General features: G+C 43.6%; 1 protein-coding gene across 9 annotated transcripts in view; it reads left to right on the plus strand.

The window, feature by feature from the left end:
* Nucleotides 1–23,714, plus strand: part of MTMR3 (myotubularin related protein 3) — a 334,346-nt gene that overhangs the window by 223,336 nt on the left and 87,296 nt on the right. For all 9 annotated transcript variants that reach the window (XM_029619464.1, XM_029619465.1, XM_029619469.1 and 6 more), the window contains 3 exons: nt 2,718–2,923; nt 6,411–6,542; nt 8,181–8,292. In XM_029619464.1, the coding sequence (XP_029475324.1) occupies nt 2,718–2,923; nt 6,411–6,542; nt 8,181–8,292 (450 nt within the window). The remainder of the gene's footprint in view (nt 1–2,717; nt 2,924–6,410; nt 6,543–8,180; nt 8,293–23,714) is intronic.

Below are 23,714 nucleotides of genomic sequence, written 5' to 3' on the forward strand. Positions count from 1 at the left end.
TTTATTAACTAATTTATACACATGGCAAAATTTATTAAAATATTACAAAGTATTTCATTGTCAATACATACTTCTGAAATACAGACAAGAAAAAACATTACTAGCAAACAAAGACTGCTTTATTATACATTTTTAAAAAGGGACTGGTGTTTTCTCCCATAGATGATGGCATTTATATATTTTATCATTAAAATCTCATCTGTAGGTTTAAGCAAACTGTTTAGTTTTTGAACAGGATTTTCAGCAGTTTTCACACTGTGTATAAGATATATGATCAGATTCAAATCGTCATTGTTTAGGCTTAATACACCTCTTTTATATGCTGCTAATACTATAAGATTCAAAACACATTCTAGGCACAACCTGTTACAAGCGGTCCTTAATTTTTCCTGTGTGTCAGAGGCAGTCCAATAAACGCAACTATGATCATCCTGACTCGGTTCGTCGCGAACACAGCCTTCGCAATTTTCATACCATATGCCAGCCAGACATTTTGTAAGAATACTATAGACAGCCACCCTTACGATTGATCTAAATGTCATTTTTCGAAGAAGTCCATGCACCGGCGGTGGTTTTGGGAATCCTATATAGCTCCACCAGCTGAAATCGTGCACATCTTCAGGATTGGGTTTGTTTTTTTTTGGATCACATGTATCTGGTTCTTTTATACTTGGGCAGAAGCAGCAAATACAGTTCATTTTGATACCTGGTGTGTCTCCATATTCTTCTGTTTGTAAAGGTCCTTCATTTTCCTATAAAACATAATGTAAACATTAAATTAAAACCTCTTCTAAACAAACTCTCTATTATAGATAGCTCCCAAACACACCACCCCCTAAAATGCATCATTAGAAGGAAAGAGATTTTTTTCTTACCTTACACTCAAGCTTTTCCAACAAATAATCTGCTTCGGCATCCAACGCAGCTGTGTGCAGCTCTAAATCTTCAGAGTCTGTAGCATTTTCATTGACCAGGTCTGGATCCTGCGAATCAAAAAGCTTTGTCCCAATGGTAGTTCATCAAAATCTGGGTCAGTGCTTCCTCCTTCTTCTTCTGCCCTCCGCTTTCGTTTATGGCTCCTTTTTAGTTTTGGTTGTGGTACGATTTCCATTTCAAGATGCTTAGGTGTTTCATAAACGGCCATTTTCAGGAACAATTACAACACTTCTGCTTGAAGATTGTTCTCACGTGATCACTATCACATGCTTACTTCTATATCTGGTCTTGCAAAAGAGGTGAGCTGCCTGCAAAAGAGGTGTTATACCGCCAAAGCTACCTATAGATCCTGGGTCATTATAAATTTTCTTTAAGATCCGCTGGTGCATTCTTGTTTTTTTATATGGCTGTAAATACAGAGGTCTGTTTTTTTTTTTAAACAAAACTAAAGCCTTGTGTTTTACCATTGCAAACCTACACCCCCCCCCCCCCCCCACTGCTTTCAATTATCTTCTTCTCAGGTCTGGGGGCAGGGAGGGTTGAGGCATGTATCTACAGAGAGGGGAGGAGGGAAGGGGTGTGGGGAAGATTCTCCCTGTCTCTGTGTACAGAACGAGTCACAGCTTCCTGCCAGCTGTCTGGTAACTTTTATTGGGGCATGCCTATCTACAGCGAGGGCTTGGAGGGGGTGGGCTTGGACTTCTGGTGACATCACTGGGGGGCTTGGCTTGGGGGTTTGAGTGACAGCGTACCCATAGACTACTCCGGTCCCTGGTCTTTGGAAAAAAAAAAAGCCTGTCTTTTGTAAAGTTTGATCGTGCCTATGTGAAAAAATACATTGCAGTTCATGCAGTTCACCACATGTAGCTTCAAGCAATCACTTGTTTTAAAAACCAAATCCTTGTCAACAGAATGAGCCACAGTTTTCCTGCCTCCTAACAGCTTGTATTTATTTTTTTTTAAAACAGAGGGGCTAGAAAAAAAGCATATTTCCTGCTTTGTCATCATTAAAAGACGTAAGGATGTTCTAGGGGCGTATTTTAAAAGCATACTTTCGGCTCTGACATCATTAAAAGGCATCAGGATGTTCTAGGAGCCCATATTTCGGGACTTTTGTATTGTACTTCCGGTGAAATAATCAAAAACAGCCAGAGTCCATTAATTCTGACATCTTTAAAAAAGCGACAGGACCCTTTTAGGGGGTGTGTTTTTGGGGGGTGGACTTCCGGTGATGTCATACCCGTGATGTCACAGGGGTGTGTGGCTTGGGGCTGGGGTGTGGGCGGGGCCATCCATGACATCATGGGGTGGTTTGGGGGTGGGGTGTGGGAGGGGCTCCCCATTCACTTCTATTGGGGGGAGGAGCATCAATGGGGTCTGGGGCGGGGCCAGGGGTGTGGCCAGGGGTGGAAGGGGTGTGACCTGGGGGGCATGGTCAAGAGTGGGGTGAGGCAGGAGGGGGCGTGGCCACGTCCCCCATTCACCTCTATAGGGAGTGGGTGGGGAATGGGTGGGGCTTAGACCGGAAGTGAACGCTGATTGGCTGCTGTCATCCTTATCTCACCTGTCAATCAGTTTGATCGTGTACCCATTATACTACTTGGGAATACTACAGAGGTGTTTTGCATGCAGCAATGTCTATTTAGTGCTATAGACGGATGAGAATTTGCTTTTTATTTTGGGTAGATAACAGTAGGTGGTTCTTAGGTTCACCTGTTTCACTATGATATACTGTGTGTATATTTGTCTGAGAATTTTATTTCTGCATCACTTCTGTGTAGGCATCAGAGTAATGGGGCAGTGATTGCTCGTTGTGGACAACCGGAGGTCAGCTGGTGGGGCTGGAGGAATGCAGATGATGAACACCTTGTCCAGTCTATGGCCAAAGCCTGTGCCACTGACTCTAGATCAAGCACTAGCAAACTCTCCAATGGAAATTGTCCAAGAGATTTCTCTAATGGAGGGGACCTTTCCGATGTGGAATTTGGTAAGCTTAGCTCTGTGTGTGTGTACGGTGAGAAGGCTCAAGCTTATTGTTTGTTCAGAAAACTCTGGGCAAGATGAGTTGAACAGCAGTTTTTTTCGGGCCTTCCTGGTGGAAAAATTAAAGCAGATGAATAGCTTTTATTTTACTGGACCCACTTAGGAAAGTTTGGCCAAGCTGGAGCTTAATTCTAAAAACCTGATGCAATCTCGGCATTGATAAAATGTGCGCTAGTTTTCAGTGCACATTTTTAATGCCAAGAATATTTTTTACCTCCTGATACAGTAAGCTAATGATATGCTAATGATTGGGAGTTAAAAAGCATATAAAATCTGTAAAATGTATACTCGCACAGGTCAAACATACATTTTATCTAGGGAAGGGGGTGGAGGCATCCCTGACAGGATATCTGAGTAACCGCTACTTTCTTAGCTGGATAAATCAGTACATAGAAACGTACCTGGATAAGTGGCAGCAGACAGATAAGTCAGTTATTATCCAGGTAAGTAGTGGCAGCTGCTGGCACTTGCCCAGAGAGTTTTTAAAACTTTAAAAATCTTATTTATTTATTTATTTTTAAATAGCTCTGGAAACTTAACTCCAGCTCTAACCAGAAGTTAAGTTTCCTGAGCTAAAAAAGGCTTTCCATGCAAGAGCACTAAGCAGTTACTCCCATTTGGAAGCACGTGTTTTCTGCATGTAAAACTCCTTGCTGCATCTTTAGTAAGTTTTGCTCAAAGAAAATGTGCGTTGAAGTATGCACAGAAAAATTCATGCAGCTCAACGCAACTTATTGCATCGCCTGTTAGAATGTAATATATAGGAGAAAAGATGTTGCAGATAATACCTTTTTTTGGATTAACTTAACTGCTTTATGACTTGCTTTTCAAAGTTATACTCTATATTAAATCAGCATTAAAATATCCAAACATCTGAAATTTGTTTACTGACCTTTATTTTTTATGCATTGGAGAGGACAATTTTCAAACATATCTAGCCACATTAAAATAGGCTTAACATGGCTAGATGGGGCCATTTGAAAGTTGGTTAATGAGCACAAAGCATGTTTTAGGATTATAACCATAGTTTTGTTTGCCTGGTGAGCAGGAAATATTTGTGCATCTAAAAGTTGTGCACCTAAAATTTGTGTACACAAATTATCAGAAACTCAACTTTCATGTTCCTAAAGGTTTGTGTGCACAAGACATGAGTTAAGAACACAAGCTGAGTTTTATATGCAGTTCTCTTCTCTGCATCTCAAAAAAGATATAGTGGAATTAGAAAAGATACAGAGAAGTGCAACCAAAATGATAAAGGAATGGAACAATTCCCCTCTGAGGAAAGGCTAAAGAGGTTATGGCTTTTCAGCTTGGAAAAGAGACAGCTGAGGGGAGATGTGAAAGAGGTCTGTAAAATGAGTGGAATGCAACGAGTAAACATGAATCAGTTTACGCTTTGAAAAAGTACAAAGTCTAGAGGGGCATGCAATGAAGTTACTAATACATTTAATATAAATAGAAAATATTTTTATACTCAACACCTAATTAAACTCTGGAATTAGTTGCTGGTGGATATGGTAAAAGCTGTTAGTGTTGCTCCATAAAGCTATCATTTATTCCATCCAGGAACGTTATCTCTCTAGCGTGACCCGATGATACATTTACCCAGTCTGCGGTAAGCAGGCTGCCAACTGGTGAGAGTTAGGGTTAAAATTTGTGGGACAGCTAGGGGCAGATAAAAGTACTAACTTCAAAACCTTTCAAGATTTTAGATCACAGTTTGTGGTCGATAGGGATTCTGAGCAATTTTATTCAGACCTATTCAAAATGATTGAAGGTTATAGGAGGTGGGGTTGAGAATCTCTGATACCTTCTGTGGTAAAAAAAAAAAAAAGGTTATTCAGGAGCACCCTCCCAAGAATAAGTATTTCATTTTTCTATAAAGCTTTCCTGGGGAGTCAAATAGTTGTATATCTCAATGGAACCAGGATCTTGGAATTGATCATGTGGCTCTTACATCATACACAGAGGTACATGCTCTTCTACATTACATTTTGTGAAGCAGCCCCAAGACTATGGTGGCGGGAATGTGGTATGGATGGTATGTTTCCGCATATGTAGTGGTCATGTTCTGAGATTGCTCAGTTTTGGAAGGCAGTAAAAGTAGAGATGTTACTCGTTCTGAAATGGAGATAGCTCTTACTCCGCAGCCATGTCTGCTTGGCTATTGGAGAACTTTACATTTAGCCACATTGAAACGGATCATGGCTGATCACTTATTGCATTGTCAACTTACCATTGTTACTCTATGGAAGACATCGCCATCGGTTGCCCTTTCGTGTTAACTGGTGCTGAATGCAGCAATAATAGAAAACTGATCTATATGATTAAACGTAATTTGTCTTATTATGATCAGATCTGGGTCTAGAGGTACTGGGACAACAGGAGCTCAAGGGTTAATGTACAGACTTTTGAAATTGACATATGTATTTATATAGGTGGATTGTAATCCATGTGCTGCTTGATTTTTGCTACTCATCGGAGAGAAAACAGTGTGTTATACTCCGAGCAATATTTTATTAACTTAAGAGTATTTTTATGCTGGCAGAACATAGCTCAAAGTTCCTAAGTAAAACAGTGTGGCTCCAACACAATTGGTGTGAGACCAGGGAAGGTAATACTGCAGAGAGTGTATAAGGAGATGTAGGGGGAGGATATGAACAGGAATTTGGCAGCAGGAGAAAGTTGGAGTTGCACGAAGGGAGGAAATGTATGGGAGAGCAGAGAGATTGAGGAAGAGATATATGAATGAAAAAGCAAGGAAAAAGTAATAAGATTGAAGGGACAGATGAATGAGTCTGTTGTGAGAGATGGAGATGGGGTGGTAAGATTGGAGAGCTAAATAAAGAGAGAGGTAAAAGGACTTGCTTTCACAGGAGTTGCGGCTCATTCCATATCCCAAGGTCTTTTGATCTTTGCTGAAAGCATACTTGTTCAGCTTGCTTATGATTAACATGTGATGCTCTTTTCTAAGTTTTCTGTTGATGCTTTATTTTTGTTTATGTGCAGCTTATATTGTTTTATATCAAATTATATTATGTTTGTACCTTTTGTAAATCGCCTAGAACCTTGTGCACCAGATGATTCATAAATTATAATAAAGATAAAAAGAAATAGAATATGAAAGAATGAAAATGGTGAAAGTAAAGAACAAAGACTGGAAAATGTTTTGAAAAATAATTTCTAAATATCTTAACATTTTTCAGTACATTTTTGTTTTTTACACACATTAAATAACATAAAATTGTGTGATCATTTTATGCAGCAGTATTACAGAAAACTGGGGCTGATAGTTCTAGTTGGAAAGGACACTGCCATGGTGGTGTGGGAGTTAGGTTACAATGAGGGAGGCAGGGACCATATTGCCCTGCCTGTTTTTCACTTGTATTTTCAGCACTATTTGCCTTTCTGATGTATTTCTCCTCTTGCAGATTCTTCCATATCCAATGCACCAGGATCAGAGAACCTGTCTGTTCAACCTCAAAAACTCTTAATCTTGGACGCACGCTCCTATACGGCTGCTGTGGCCAATCGAGCAAAGGGTGGGGGCTGTGAGTGTCCGGGTGAGTAGCTCTGTTCAGTTCCAGCCTTTAATAAAGCATTTCATTCCAGGCCAAATATATACAAACCAGAAGAAAATCCTATATCACAGTATGTTCTGCGCTGTCGCCCCCATTCTTCAATATTTATATGTTGCCAATTTGTCGGTTATTATCAGGTCTGGGTCTACAATATTTTTTGTATGCAGATGACATCCAAATTTTATTGCCAATAGAAAATTCGGTAGAAGATACATGTAAACTTTTATCAATATATCTGAAGGCAATTAAACAGGTCCTTGATCAGTTGAGACTTGTACTCAATATGGAAAAAACGGAGATAATTATAATAGAGAGAAAGATCTCCCCTAGGGACATAAGCCAGATAAAACTCCAGGATAATATCACCTTACAATTTTCAGAGACAGTTAGGGATCTAGGATTTATAATCGACCCAGAATTTTCTTTTAAAAAGCATATCCTTGTAAAAGTGAGAGAGGGTTATGCAAAATTATTGATGTTAAGAAGATTAAAGCCATTACTGGAGACAAACGATTTTCGCACAATATTACAGACCCTTATCTTTGGAAGCCTGGATTATTGTAACTCCCTCTTGTTGGGACTGCCTGCATCCACTGTTCGACCATTGCAGGTATTGCAGAATGCGGCAGCCAGAGTCTTGACGGGGGTGAGGAAGAATGAACACATTACACCTATACTGATTGGATTACACTGGCTGCCAATAGAGTACCGCATTAAATTCAAGGCCATGTGTATTCTGCATAAATTAATTTTTGCATAACAGGTGGATTGGCTGAATGCAGCCATTAAATTACATGTCCCCCAAAGGAATCTGCGTTCAGCAAATAAGGGCTTGCTTTCCCTACCAACAGTTCAGTCAGCATATCTTAATCAGGTCAGAGAAAGAGCGCTATCGATGGCTGGCCCAGGAATATGGAACTCACTCCCAGCTCCGCTGAGACTAGAACCAAACTTTAAAAAGTTTAAACGGGAACTTAAGACCTGGTTCTTTACTAAAGCTTATACAGAATAAGTCAATTTACTGTTGAAGATACCGAGATCAAATCAGTCTTAAGGAGGCTGAAGAGTATATTTAATGTAGATAGTGGTTATTTAGTCTATACTGAAATTTTATTTTAATTATAGTAGGTGTCAATTTTAGACATGCTAGATGTATTAAAGCAGAAAGGGGGATGAGGTAGAATCTGAATCAAACTTTATTTTAGAATTTTATTAGGATTTTAGATATATTTTACACACTGAAGAAGAATCTGGAGTGTCGTAGGATAGGAGCTACATTTTATAACATTTTAATTAGTAATTTTAGCTGGAAAAGTTTAGTCATAAGTTTTATATTGTATGTTAAATTTTATATATGATATGTTAATTGTTATTTGTTGTGAACTGTTCTGATAGATTCTGAGGGACGGTATATAAAAGATGTTAAATAAATAAGTTCACTTTATTTCATTTTAAGCTTCACAACTAGAAACTGGGAGACAACTGCTGATAGATTTCATGTATTTTTGAGAGAGAAAATGCTGATCACGCTGGTCACAAAGCTGAACTCCTCAGTGTTATTGTGTTACAAAGAATAGTTTAGTATTACAGTCCTCTTTATTTTTATCTGTTTCTTTGCAGAGTATTATCCTAATTGTGAAGTAGTGTTCATGGGCATGGCCAACATCCATTCTATTCGTAAGAGTTTCCAATCCTTGCGCTTGCTGTGCACCCAGATGCCAGATCCTGCCAAGTGAGTGTATTCTTATTCTAATTTCTGCTGTGTTTACCTGCCTTCCCTGCTGCTACCTCATCTGAAACTGGCTTTGGAGAACTAGGAGTCCCTTGTCACAATATAATGATATTAAAATTATTTTAGATCCATTTTGCACTTCATCTAAACGGTATATCCATTTGCCCTAAGACCTTGACTTCAGAAACCTGCATGTAAGTGAATGACATGGTGACTTGCTCATTTCTTGGTGAGGAATTAGTGATACTCTCCCAGAATACTTGTCATGACAGAAACCAGGCTAGTATGCCGCATTCCTAGTCTTTGGCAATTCTTGACCCTGCTAATGATTACATCTCTAGGACTAATGAGAAATCTTTCAGTTTTGGAAGGAGAGTTGAAGAATTGCTATTGGATTTCAGCCTGTTTCTTAACAGCAACATAACATATTCATTGTCAGAAAAATGGACGACGTGGCCAACCCAGTTCCCTTGCTTACAGTATCACTAATATTCTACTTGATCTTTGGTCTGTATCTGCTCTAAGCATGTATACATTTTCTCAATATTTTGGTTGCCATCATTTCTCCTGGTAGGCTGTTTTAGGTATACACCATCTTCTCAATAAAATGGTATTTCCTACCACCCAGACAGAGGAATTCAGGACCAGTGAGTTATGCACCTCTACCAGCAGATGGATCAAAATACATCACAGTATATATATATATATACTCCTGAAGTGACATCATCTCTGTCTCCAGTAGATGGTGGACCTGCATTTTCCTATTGGGGATTGCTTCAGAATTTAGAGGAGAAATAATGAGAGATTTAATTCGCCTCGCTCTCCTACGGTGATACCAGATGTTCCCTCCCCTAGTTGAGAATTCCTGAGGTGATTTCCTGGGTTCCTCAGATGAATGTCTTGGTCCGATAGCTGTTTTTCTCAGCTGGCGTGGACTTAACTGATTTAAAACAGCTGAAAGGCAGTGGGTGCAGGAAGCCGATCGCGAAGGTGATGGTATATGCTTTCATTCCCCCCCCCCCCCCCCCCCCCCCCAGCTGGAGACAGTCTCTGTACTCAGCCAGGAAAGTCTGAGCTTAGATAAAGTTTAAAAAAAAAAAAAAAAAAAGAGAGAGAGAGAGACAAATCAGAGTAAAAGGGTTGTAGGCCTTCCCCTGCCTCCGGTCTCTGTGCTTGGTACGCCGTTCCGACATTCATTACCATTCACACGGGAAGTTAAAGGACTTGGGCAGCCTGGTGGGTTGAACAACCCAGGTGGGCTAGGCCCTTTTGTTAGACTTTCTTTCTGTGTGCCGCGTGGTAAACTGCAGTGGTATTTTTGCGCTCTTTTTTTCTGCGCGTTAGGCTGCCCTTTTTAGGTCAGTCTGTACATGCAAGTGCGCCTGGCTGTGCATCTGAGTTCTGCACCCAGTTTGTTTTGGGCACGGTGCCTGGGTGCACAATCTCGGATACATTGGTTGTGTGTGTAAGGTTGGCGCAGTGAAAGCGCACCTAGTTTTGCGACACCTAAATTTTGTGCACTTAAATTTTGCAGCATCAATTCAGCTGGATGCACACCTTCAGTCGCCTGTTAAGCGTACTGACGGACTAATGGCTCCTGTGGCTAAAAAACCTAAGTGCCTTTCCCTCTGTGCTGCCTGTCATATTCAAGCATCTCAGCTTGGAGGGCCCTCTAACTTGTGTTCCTGAACATACCCACATCAGTCCAGAAAAGTGGGTTGTGTATCCCTACCAGCAGGTGGAGTCGGAGAACAATTAGAACTTTGGGTACTGCTACGTAACGAGAGTGCCACCTGCAGTCACTCAGTATTTCTCTGACTCCAGTGGGTGGTACAGACACACACCTGCAGTCTTTAGTTATATTTTTTATTTAGTTAGTTTGAATTTAATTTTTTGGTTTACGGTCGCTTCCTGAGGTGTTAAGCGCCTTCGTGGGCCATCCCTCAGTAGAAGCCGGGCATCGGGGAACTGGATATTCCTGTCAGGGTTTTGCCCGCCACAGTTCGGCGTCTGACAACCAGGGGCTCTGGGCTACTCACCACCATCTCTGCTACAGCTGCTCCCTTGTCTCCTGCAACAGCTTTTCTCTGTGTCTTGGTAAAGTTTAATTAAAAAAAAAAAAAAAGAGCTGCTTTCACTGCTGCTGACTGACAGTCTTCAGTGCTGAGGTAAGGAGAGGTGCAGGAGGGACCGGGTCTTTTAAGGCTGGCCGGGGAAGCTGTCAGCAGCGTTCCCCTCAGCTCCCGGGGCTCCGGGTCATTTTCAGAGGGCAAGGGTGAGTTTTGCTCCATGTACCTTGTTTACTCGCCGCTTCCCTGCTGTGGAGGCCTCACAATTTCACTATAGACAGGCTCCTTTCCCGCAGCATGGCTGCACGTGTTTTTTTTTCCTCAGCCGGTAGCATCTTAGCCCGCAGCACGAAACGTTTCTTTTTCTGGTCCTGCCTGACTGAAATTTTCTCCACGTCGCGGCTCTGAGCGTTTCTTTTTCTATTCCGTGCCCCTTTCTATTTCACTTCAGACTATCGGTGCACTGCTGCGGATGGCACCGAAAACAGAATCGCAGGCCTGCCGCGCGTGTGGGTCACACGGCCAGGCGTTAGATGCAGCCTCCTTATGCACAGCGTGTTCCCCGGGGTTAGAGGGCTCTTCAGGGCTTCTTGCCTCCTCCTTCGGGGAGGGAACATCTGTCTCGTCTTTGGCTTCGCGGGAAGAGGATTCTCCGCCTTTTCTAGCCCCTGTGAGGGAAGACCTCACCAGGGAGCTGATGAAATCATCCCAGCCGATTCTCCAGTGGGGGAGGGGACCCAGAGGGGTTTTCCCCAGAATTTGTCCTCCTTGTGCACCAGGCTTTCCTGGTGGTAAAGCGACCCGATCTCCTGGGGGCAGGTTCGGACCCTCCTGAGAAGAGGTCTGGGTACGGACCCTCGTCAGCACCTCTCTGATCAGGCTCACCTCACAGGGGATTCTCCCCAGGGTACACGAGATCTGATCCCTGGGTCTGGGGCGACGCCGTCTTCTGGGGTAGTAGGGCGGCAGACCCGGATCCACGGCTGGATCCGGCTGATGTGGATACTGATGATCTGGATGAGCCCGATCACCCTCCTGCGGAGGGGGATGACCCCAGCGTAGTGCGTTTGTTCAAGCGGGATGAGTTAAGACCCTTTATTCCCCAGGTCCTTGAAGTTCTGGGACTTAAGGTTTCTCAAGAAGAGTCTGACAACGAGGGCATCAATCCAGTCCTCGACGACATTAGGGGTCCCACAACATCTTTTCCTCTGCCTAAGAAGGTGACCTGGGAGTGGGAGACTCCAGATTCCGGCTTGAGGGTGGGCAGAGCTATGGCGAAACTGTACCCATTATCGTCTGATGTTTTGGATTTACTGAAGATTCCAAAGGTGGACGCCGCGGTCTTGGCAGTCACGAAAAAGACCACTATCCCGGTTGCTGGGGCGGCTGCCCTTAAGGATATGCAGGACCGCAAGCTGGAGATCCAGTTGAAGCGAGCATTCAAGGTTGCCGCGCTAAGCCTTCGAGCGGCGGTTTGCGCTAGCCTCATGCAGAGGGCCTGTCTGTGTTGGGTCCAGGAGTCGGCTGCCGGGGCCGGTAAGGGCGACAGTGGGGCTCTGCAGTCCGCCCGCCTAGAAGCAGGCATCGCTTATGTTGCAGATGCTTTGTATGATCTGGTGAGGACCTCGGTGAGAGGTTTGGTGTCAGCGTGGCATCTCCTCTGGCTGCGAAATTGGGCGGCGGGTTTGTCCTCCAAGTCCCAGCTTTGTAATCTACCCTTTAAGGGCAAGCTCGTGTTTGGGGAGGATCTGGATCAGTTAGTAAAGCTGCTTGCCGAATCCAAGGGCAATCGGTTGCCGGAAGATAAAAGATCTTCTAAGAAAGTCTTCCCTCCTTGAGCTAGGTTTCAGGACTCTCGCCGCTTCAGAGCGGGTAGATACTCCGCACCTCCTGCTTCTAAACCTGCTTTGGGGCGCCAGCAGTTCTTTCAAGGGGGTCACCGACCCGGAAAAGATTCGGGACATCTTGATGCAGGAAGTAATAAAAACCCCCAATGAAGCCACGAGCACATTCCGTCATCGAAGCTGTCTGAGGCAGATTATCCAACTTTTACATGGAATGGGCAAGAATTACATCAGACCGCTGGGTCTTAGAAGCGATCAAAGATGGGTATGCACCGGAGTTCTCGCGCCCGGTTCGGGAGGTTTTTGTGGAGTCCCGCATGGCCTCAAGTGTCAAGCGAGAGGCGGTCCGGGTGACTCTACGACGACTTCTCGAGCTCAAAGCTATTGTCCCAGTTCCGGAGGCTCAACAGGGACGAGGTCAGTACTCCGTGTACTTTGTGTTCCCCAAGAGGGAGGGCACATTTCGGCCCATCCTCGATTTGCAGAAGGTGAACGTTGCCTTCGGGTTCCTCGCTTTCGTATGGAAACCCTGAGGATAGTGATGGCCGCGGTTCGAAAAGGGGAGTTTCTCGCTTCTCTGGACCTCATGGAGGCGTATTTACACATTCCAATCCGGCTGAATCACCAGAGGTTTCTGCAATTCAAGGTCTTGGGATGACAGTTCCATTTTCGAACCCTCCCATTTGGTCTTGCAACAACTCCTCGCACGTTCACCAAGATGATGGTGGTGGTGGCGGCCTTCCTTCGTCAGGAGGGAATCTTGGTCCACCCGTACTTGGATGACTGGTTGATTCGCGCAAAGTCTCAGGTGGACTGCGAGAGATCAGTGCACATTGTGATGTTCACATTGCAATCCCTAGGTTGGGTAATCAATGTGCAGAAGAGTCACTTGGAACCCACTCATAAGTTGATTTATCTCTGAGCACAATTCGATACCTTGCTGGGCAAAGTGTTTCTAGCAGCGGACCGAATAGGGAAGCTGCAGGAACAAATACATTTCTTTCCTCAAAGAAACAATCCCACAATGTGGCATCATCTTCAGGTCCTGGGCTCCATGGCTTCAACCTTGGACTTGGTTCCTTGGGCGTTCGCTCACTTAAGACCTTTACAGCATGCGCTTTTGTCTCGCTGGAGCCCGGTGTTGGAGCAGTTCCATCTACCAATGCCTCTACTTCTGGAATCCAGAGCCAGTCTGTCATGGTGGCTGTCATTGGACAATCTGGAACGGGGGGTGGATTTGGACACTCCGAATTGGCTGATAATCTCCACCGATGCCAGCCTCTCAGGTTGGGGGCGGTGTGGGCAGACAGGTCCGCCCAAGGGCTCTGGTTGGCTATGGAAAGATCCTGGTTCATAAACGGGCTCGAGACCAGGGCTGTACATCTGGCCCTGCGGGCGAATGGTGCGAGTCTTATCGGACAATGCGACAACGGTGGCGTACATCAACCGGCAAGGCAGGTCTCGAAGTAGCACTGGAGGCACGTCTTATGTTCACCTGGGCGGAGTGCCATCTTGAGGGCATTGCCGCATCCCATGTCATGGGAGTAGAGAATATGCAAGCCAATTATCTCAGCCGTTAGCAACTAGACCCAGGGGAATGGGAACTATCTCTCGAGGCGTGGAATCTCATTTGCGCCAGATGGGGAACTCCTCAGCTGGATCTGATGGCAACACAGGCGATCGCAAAAACAGTTCGTTTTCTCAGCCGTCGCCGGGCATAGACGCACTCGTGTGTCCTTGGTCCACGGGGATTCTGCTGTATGCCTTCCCGCCCTGGCCCCCTCATAGGTCGGCTTCTCCGTCGCATAGAGTGGCACATGGGGAAGAGTGATTCTGGTGGCACAGGAGTGGCTACGTCATCCGTGGTTCGCAGATCTGGTATGCTTGGCTCTAGAGGGTCCACTTCAGCTGGCTCATCTAACGCATCTGCTCCGTCAGGGGCCCACATTTTCGGATCGGGAGGATCGCTTCTCTCTCGTGGCTTGGCTTTTGAGAGGTGATGTTTTTGCTTGAGGGGTTATTCAGAACAAGTCATTTCCACCCTCCTACAGGCGAGATGTCCAGCCACCTCTATGGCCTATGTGAGAGTTTGGAAGCTTTTTGAGACGTGGTGTCATCAGCATTCCTGAGACCCTTTAGCGGTGCATGTTCCTCGGAAGCTTGACTTTCTGCAACAGGGCCTTGCTAAGGGCTTGGCGATCAATTCCCTTCGTGTACAAGTTGCAGCTCTAGGTGCCTTGCGGGGAAACTGACGGCTGTTCGCTGGCAGCGCATCCAGATATTGCTCGGTTTCTTAAGTTGGTCAAACATTTGCGCCCTCCCATCCATTCGGTGTGTCCGGATTGGAGTTTGAATTTAGTCCTGCGAGTTCTATGTGGCACTCCTTTCGAGCCTCTTCGTGGAGTTTCCAGGAAAGATCTAACCTTGAAAACGGTGTTTTTGGTGGCCATTTGCTTGGCCCGTCGGATCTCAGAATTGCAGACGCTGTCTTGTCGGGATCCTTTTCTTCGGATTTACGAAGATCGGGTATCATTACGTATGGTTTCGTCCTTTGTCCCTAAGGTGGCTTCAGCCTTTCAAGTCAATCAAACTGTGGAGCTTCCGGGGTTCCCTAACTGGTCCCAGGAGTCTTCTCAGAACAGAGACCTTCATCTTTTGGATGTGCGGCACGCCTTATTGCATTATCTGGAGGTTACCAGTGACTACAGATGTTCTGATCATTTGTTCGTTCTCTTTGGTGGCCCAAAGGAGGGGGGACAAAGCGTCAAAGGAGACCATATCTCGGTGGATTAAGGAGCCATTTGTGCGGCATACATAGCCCGAGGGCGTCAGGTGCCTTTGGGTCTCAGAGCTCATTCCACTAGGGCTCAGGCTACCTCCTGGGCAGAGTGTCAGTTACTGTCACCTCAGGAGATTTGTAGGGTGGCAGTGTGGTCGTCTATTCACACTTTTATGAAACATTACCGATTGGACGTTAAGGCTTCTAATGAACCGTCCTTTGGGGAGAGTGTGCTTCGTGCGGGTCTTTCGGGTTCCCGTCCAGTGTAGGGTGGCTTGGGTACATCCCACTTTTCTGGACTGATCTGGGTATGTTCAGGAAATGAAAATTGGTTCTTACCTGCTAATTTTCTTTCCTGTAATACCACAGATCAGTCCAGAGGCCCACCCCTTTCTTCAGATACCGAAAAACTGTCTTGGTCAGAACCTACATAAGAACATGCCGTGCTGGGTCAGACCAAGGGTCCATCAAGCCCAGCATCCTGTTTCCAACAGTGGGCAATCCAGGCCATAAGAACCTGGCAAGTACCCAAAAACTAAGTCTATTCCATGTTACCGTTGCTAGTAAGAGCAGTGGCTATTTTCTAAGTATACTTAATTGATAGCAGATAATGGACTTCTCCTCCAAGAACTTATCCAATCCTTATTTTAAACATAGCTACACTAACTGCACTAACCACATCCTCTGGCAACAAATTCCAGAGTTTAATTGTGCGTTGAGTGAAAGAACTTTTTCCAATTAGTTTTAAATGTGCCACATTTAAAACTAGCACGGCATGTCTTATGTAGGTTTTGGCTGACAAAATAAAGGCTAAAACATAAGACAGCACGGCATGTTCTTATGTAGGTTTTGGCTGACAAAATAAAGGCTAAAAGAACAGCGTTCAAGAAATACAAAAGATCCCAAAGAGAGGAGCACAAAGAAGAATATCTGGTAGAACTGAGGGAGACGAAGAAATTAATCAAGAGAGCAAAAAGTCAAGCAGAAGAGAGGATTGCCAAGGAAGTAAAGAGAGGTGACAAAACATTTTTCAGATACATCAGTGAAAAGAGAAAAGTTCAAAGTAGTATAGTGAAATTGAAAGGTGGAAAGGATCAATGTGTGGAGAGAGACGAAGAAATGGCAGAAATATTAAACGAATACTTCTGTGTTCACGAAGGAGGACCCTCGAGAAGGACCGTCCCTAGTTAACAAGATGCTGGAGGAGAGTGGAGTAGATGTAACTCCATTTACAGTAGAAAATGTATGGGAAGAGCTGGGGAAACTGAAAGTAGACAAAGCCATGGGACCCGATGAGGTTCATCCCAGGATACTGAGGGAGCTCAGAGATGTGCTGGCGGGTCCGCTGTGTGACCTGTTCAATAGATCCCTAGAAACGGGAGTGGTGCCGAGTGACTGGAGAAGAGCTGTGGTGGTTCCGCTTCACAAGAGTGGGAACAGAGAGGAGGCTGGTAACTACAGACCGGTTAGCCTCACTTCGGTGGTGGGAAAAGTAATGGAGTCACTGTTGAAAGAGAGAATAGTGAACTATCTACAGTCGGGAGAATTGCTGGACCAGAGGCAGCATGGATTCACCAGGGGAAGATCCTGTCAGACAAATCTGATTGACTTTTTTGACTGGGTAACCAAGGAATTGGATCAAGGAAGAGCACTCGATGTCATCTACTTGGATTTCAGCAAAGCTTTTGATACAGTCCCGCACAGGAGACTGGTGAATAAAATGAGAAGCTTAGGAGTGAGTGCCAAGGTGGTGACCTGGATTGCAAACTGGTTGACGGACAGAAGACAATGTGTGATGGTAAATGGAGCTCTCTCTGAAGAGAGGGAGGTTTTAAGTGGTGTACCACAAGGATCGGTGTTGGGACCGGTCCTGTTCAATATATTTGTGAGGGACATTGCGGACGGGATAGAAGGTAAGGTTTGTCTTTTTGCGGATGACACTAAGATCTGCAACAGAGTGGACACGCCGGAAGGAGTGGAGAGAATGAGACGGGATTTAAGGAAGCTGGAAGAGTGGTCGAAGATATGGCAGCTGAGATTCAATGCCAAGAAGTGCAGATTCATGCATATGGGGAGTGGAAATCCGAATGAACTATATTCGATGGAGGGAGAAGGGCTGATGTGCACGGAGCAGGAGAGAGACCTTGGGGTGATAGTGTCTAATGATATGAAGTCTGCGAAACAATGCGAGAAGGCGATAGCAAAAGCCAGAAGAATGCTGGGCTGCATAGAGAGAGGAATATCGAGTAAGAAAAGGGAAGTGATTATCCCCTTGTACAGGTCCTTGGTGAGGCCTCACCTGGAGTACTGTGTTCAGTTCTGGAGACTGTATCTACAAAGAGACAAGGACAAGATGGAAGCGGTACAGAGAAGGGTGACCAGGAAGGTGGAGGGTCTTCATCGGATGACATACGAGGAGAGATTGAACAATCTAAATATGTACTCCCTGGAGGAAAGGAGGAGCAGGGGTGATATGATTCAGACTTTCAGATACTTGAAAAACTTTAATGATCCAAAGACAACGACAAACCTTTTCCGTCAGAAAAAAATCAGCAGAACCAGAGGTCACGAGCTGAGGCTCCAGGGAGGAAGACTAAGAACCAATGTCAGGAAGTATTTCTTCACGGAAAGGGTGGTGGATGCCTGGAATGCCCTTCCGGAGGAAGTGGTGAAGTCTAAAACTGTGAACGACTTCAAAGGGGCGTGGGATAAACACTGTGGATCCATCAAGTCTAGAGGGCGTGAATAAAGAGGAGGCATTCAAACACTGCATGGAGCGGCAGTAGCCACAGAGGCATTCAAACACTGCACGGAGCGGCAGTAGCCACAGAGGCATTCAAACACTGCACGGAGCGGCAGTAGCCACAGAGGCATTCACGGAGCGGGATGCCAGTGGCCAGTAGTTGGTGTTCCACCTTCACAGAGCGGAAGGATGGAGGGCTGCTATCTCCAAAACAAAAAACAAACAAAAAAATAAAAACAGGGGTGGGTAAGAGTATGGGGTAAGGTTGTGGCCTGCTTGTTACAGCGGTTGCTACCCCTAATTGAGCTGGATGTCACTTGGATGCAGATACGGCGCTGCTCTCTAAATTGGTGGTGGGGTGGAGGGGAATTAGGGCTGGAGGGTAATGGAAGCCAATAGTAACAGGTGGGAGAGAAAAAAAGGAGGAAAAAATGGATAAAGTGCGTAGCTTGCTGGGCAGACTAGATGGGCCGTTTGGTCTTCTTCTGCAGTCATTTCTATGTTTCTATGTTCACATGTTAACTTCATGGAGTGCCCCCTAGTCTTTCTATTATCTGAAAGAGTAAATAACAGATTCACATCTACCCGTTCTAGACCTCTCATGATTTTAAACACCACTATCATATCCCCCCCTCAGCCGTCTCTTTTCCAAGCTGAAAAGTCAATAGTAACAGGTGGGAGAGAAAAAAAGGGGAAAAAAATGGATAAAGTGCGTAGCTTGCTGGGCAGACTAGATGGGCCGTTTGGTCTTCTTCTGCAGTCATTTCTATGTTTCTATGTTTCTATGTTCACATGTTAACTTCATGGAGTGCCCCCTAGTCTTTCTATTATCTGAAAGAGTAAATAACAGATTCACATCTACCCGTTCTAGACCTCTCATGATTTTAAACACCTCTATCATATCCCCCCTCAGCCGTCTCTTCTCCAAGCTGAAAAGTCCTAACCTCTTTAGTCTTTTCTTTTTTTTTTTTTTTAATTTTTTAATTTTGCATTTTCAGTAATTCAAACATTTACAATAAATGTCAAGTAATACAGTAATATTAAGCATGTAGTCAGAAAAACAATTTTTCTTTACCATTTCCACATTCAAATAAAACAAATATTCATCAAACCTCTTAACTAAACAATAAAGACATATATTTCCTGTATTTCACTTATATACTAGTAAGAGAGGGTCCATTTTAATTTAGAGCAATATTAACCAAACTTTTTTTTTTCAAATTACTGAAAGTTAGGCAGCATTATATACTTTTTGCTGTTTCTATCTTATCCTATATCTAGGGTCCATTGATGTGTTTGTATAAAGTTCCCCAACTGGTCGGGATCATAAAAAACATATCTATTCCCTTCCACTCTCATAACACATTTGCATGGGAATCTCAGTATTATCTGAGCTCCATGCATTCTTGCCTGTGGCAACAAAGTCAGGAATTTCTTCCTTTTCCTCTGAGTTTCTTTCGAAACATCTGGATACATCCAGATTTTTTGATTCAAATATAACACCGACCTATGTTGTAGAAATCTTTTCATTATTATATCTATTTTATACTATTTTATACTATTTTATACTATTTGCTTACTTTGATTAATTTGTTCAATATAAAACTTGTTTACCTCGTTTTTAATTATGTTCTATGTAAACCGCTAAATGTAGCGACGGTTACTGTTCCTTGTAAACCGGGGTGATATGTATATTATACAGGAACCTCCGGTATATAAATTATTTAAAATAAATTAAAATAAATAAATAAATAGCTCTGTCCATTGATGACATGAACTTAACCAACAAGGTACCTCTTCCTTCCACTTGATGTTGTTGTGAGGTCTCCAAAAACTCCGTAACATTTAATCTGTCTCCTTCCATTTCCATCTGATTTTCTGTATTTTCTTTGAGTGCTGACACAAAATATGCTTTATTTATAGCCGGCAGATCTTCATTTGGCATTTTCAGTATATTTTTTAAATAACTTTTAAATTGCTCCTTAGAGGAGATCAATTTACATTTCGGAAAGTTTATTATTCTAATATTCACATTTTTCAGTTCGTTCTCTAATGCTTCCATTCTTCTATTCGTGACTGCTTCTCCTTTAATTATGGAATTTTGAACTTCCTCTACTTTCTTTATTTTCCCTTCAATGTAAGTTATTCTCTCTGTTTGACCAGCCATAACCTTTTTCACATTCGATATCGATTCCTGAGTTATCTTAAATCCTTCCGATATTGTCATTAAAGAGTTTTGAAGCGTTGATATTGCGAACCACAATGATTCTAAGGTAATATTTCGAGGCCTTTCTAGTGGTTTTAAAACAGGAAAAGGTACCGGTTGCAAAACAATATTTAAATCATCTGTACCTCTAGATATTTCTGTTGGTATCTCCAGGATAGATCCCCCTCCTCTTTCAGCTCTAGGGCTTTCGGGGGATTCCCCTCCTCCCAGCGGGGTGGACGCCATTACACCACCCTCTATCGCAGGGACCACGATCTCCCCTGAAAAGCGCGCCTCAGGTAAGCTCACCCCGTCAGACGACATCCGTTGTTGGAGAAGCTCTGCACTTTCAGCTTGTGTCCTTGCTGGGGGGGAGGGGGTCAGCGGTGCTCCAGGACTAAGTGTTGTTTCGCCCGTTGGCGGTAACGACTGCTCACTCGTCATCGCAGGCGCGGGACTCTCTGGAGTTCTGGCTGCCTGTGTGAACAGGTCCGGAATTAAAGTCTGCGAACTCGGTAGGTTAGTGGTCCCCGAGGAAGTTTCCCTTGCCCTGCCTTTTTCTTTTAGTGTGCGGCATATTTCCAGCATTGGAAGGCAATTAGGTAACAAATATGCAGACTTAAACACGAGGGCTCAGTTCAGCGTCCTTTCAGATCAGCGCCATCTTGGATCCCCCGCTCTTTAGTCTTTTCTCATAGGGGAGCTGTTCCATTCCCTTTATCATTTTGGTCGCCCTTCTTTGTACCTTCTCCATCACAATTATATCTTTTTTGAGATGCGGCGATCAGAATTGTACACAGTATTCAAGGTGCGGTCTCACCATGGAGCGATAGAGGCATTATGACATTTTCCGTTTTATTCACCATTCGCTTTCTAATAATTCCCAACATTCTATTTGCTTTTTTGACTGCCGCAGCTCACTGAACCGACGATCTCTTTCTTGGGTGGTAGCACCTAATATGGAACCTAACATTGTGTAACTATAGCAAGGGTTATTTTTCCCTATGTGCATCACCTTGTACTTATCCACATTAAATTTCATCTGCCATTTCGATGCCCAATTTTCCAGTCTCCCAAGGTCTTCCTGCAATTTATCGCAATCTGCTTGTGATTTAACTACTCTGAACAATTTTGTATCATCTGCAAATTTATTATTTCACTCGTCATATTTCTTTCCAGATCATTTAGAAATATATTGAAAAGTAAGTGTCCCAATACAGATCCCTGAGGCACTCCACTGCCCACTCCCTTCCACTGAGAAAATTGTCCATTTAATCCTACTCTCTGTTTCTTGTCTTTTAGCCAGTTTGTAATCCACGAAAGGACATCGCCACCTATCCCATGACTTTTTATTTTTCCTAGAAGCCTCTCATGAGGAACTTTGTCAAACACCTTCTGAAAATCCAAGCACACTACATTTACCGATTCACCATTATCCACATGTTTATTAACTCCTTCAAAAAAGTGAAGCAGATTTGTGAGGCAAGACTTGCCTTAGGTAAAGCCATGCTGACTTTGTTCCATTAAACCATGTCTTTCTATATGTTCTGTGATTTTGATGTTTAGAACACTTTCCACTATTTTTTCTGGCACCAAAGTCAGGCTAACCGGTCTGTAGTTTCCCAGATCGCCCTGGAGCCCTTTTTAAATATTGGGGTTACATTAGCTATCCTCCAGTCTTCAGGTACAATGGATGATTTTAATGATAGATTACAAATGTTTACTAATAGGTCTGAAATTTCATTTTTGAGTTCCTTCAGAACTCTGGGGTGTATACCATCCGGTCCAGGTGATTTACTATTCTTCAGTTTGTCAATCAGACCTACCACATCTTCTAGGTTCACCGTAATTTGGTTCACTGCATCTGAATCATTACCCATGAAAACTTTCTCCAGTACGGGTACCTCCCCAACATCCTCTTCAGTAAACACCGAAGCAAAGAAATCATTTAATCTTTCCGTGATGGCCTTATCTTCTCTAAGTGCCCCTTTAACCCCTCGATCATCTAACGGTCCAACTGAGTCCCTCACAGGCTTTCTGCTTCGGATATATTTTAAAAAGTTTTTGCTTTTGGCCAACTTCTTTTCAAATGGCCAACTTCTTTTCAAATTCTCTCTTAGCCTGTCTTATCAATATCTTGCATTTAACTTGCCAACGCTTATGCATCATCCTATTTTCTTCTGTTGGATCCTTAATGTGTGGAATACATCTGGACTGTGCTTCTAGGATGGTATTTTTTAACAATGACCATGCCTCTTGCACACCTTTTACCTTTGTAGCTGCTCCTTTTAATTTTTTTCTAACAATTTTTCTCATTTTATCAAAATTTCCCTTTTGAAAGTTTAACAAGAGAGCTGTGGATTTGCTTACTGTCCCCCTTCCAGCCATTAATTCAAATTTGATCAAATTATGAACACTATTGCCAAACGGCCCCACCACAGTTACCTCTCTCACCAAATCCTGTGCTCCACTGAGAATTAGATCTAAAATTGCTCCCTCTCTTGTTGGTTCCTGAACCAATTGCTCCATAAAAATGTCATTTATTCCATCCAGGAACTTTATATCTGTATTGAAGTCTCCCATTATTACTGCTTTACCAATTTGGTTAGCTTCCCAAATTTCTCTTAACATTTCACTGTTAGTCTCACCATCTTGCCCAGGTGGACGGTAGTATACTCCTATCACTATAGTCTTCCCCGACACACAAGGGATTTCTACCCATAAAGATTCAATTGTGCATTTAGTCTCATGCAGGATGTTTATCCTGTTGGACTCTATGCCATCCCAGACATAAAGTGATACACCGCCTCCCGGGTGCTCCTCTCTGTCATTATGATATAATTTGTACCCCGGTATAGCACTGACCCATTGGTTGTCCTCCTTCCAACATATCTCTGAGATGCCAATTAAGTCTGTCATCATTCACTGCTATACATTCTAGTTCTCCCATCTTACTTCTTAGACTTCTGGCATTAGCATACAAACATTTCAAAGTTTGTTTTTTGTTTGTATCTTCTTTCTGCTTTTTAATTGATAGGGATAAGTTAGAATTTTTTAGCTCAGGTGAGTTTTTAGTTACAGGCACTTGGACTACTTTTCTTATTATTGGAACCTCACTGTTGGGATGCCGTAATTCTAATGCATCATTAGTATCCTTTGAAGATACCTCTCTCCGAATCATGCGCTGCTGAGCGACTGTCAGCTTTCCCCTTTCTAGTTTAAAAGCTTCAGTAGTAAAAAACTAAGAGGCGCCACCATGCTTGATATGTAGCTTAGAGGAGGATAACAATGCATATTGAGCCCCATTTTGGTGAAGGAGCTGTTTTGCTTCTTGAAAGCCTTGGTGCTTTTTTTGAAGATCTGCCAAGAAGTCCAGGAACACATAAATTCACTGGCATTTTAATTCAGGTCGGGAATATTTCTGGCGGCATCCAATAGCATATTTTTACCTCCTTAGTTATGTAAACGCACTATTATTGCCCTCAATTTTATAATTCCCATGAGCTTCAGCTCCAAAGTTCTGTACGCTGACCACCTTGAAAATTGATTTGGTGGCCTGTAGCTGTAGCACTTGCGGGAGCCATTTAGCAAAGAACCCTGCCACGTCTGGGCCTTCTGTGACCTCAGGGAGGCCTTCTCAATGTATATTGTTGCAATAGCTTCTGTTTTCCACCTCTCAGCTTCTGAAGTTTATTGAGCTGCCTGCTCATGTTGGACATAGTCATTCTAACCTCCTCGCCTCATTCCTGTAAAATGTCTTAATGCTTCTGTATCGCTCCAT

The sequence above is a fragment of the Rhinatrema bivittatum genome, chromosome 11, assembly GCF_901001135.1.
Source record: "Rhinatrema bivittatum chromosome 11, aRhiBiv1.1, whole genome shotgun sequence".
NCBI classification, from domain to species: Eukaryota; Metazoa; Chordata; class Amphibia; order Gymnophiona; family Rhinatrematidae; genus Rhinatrema; species Rhinatrema bivittatum.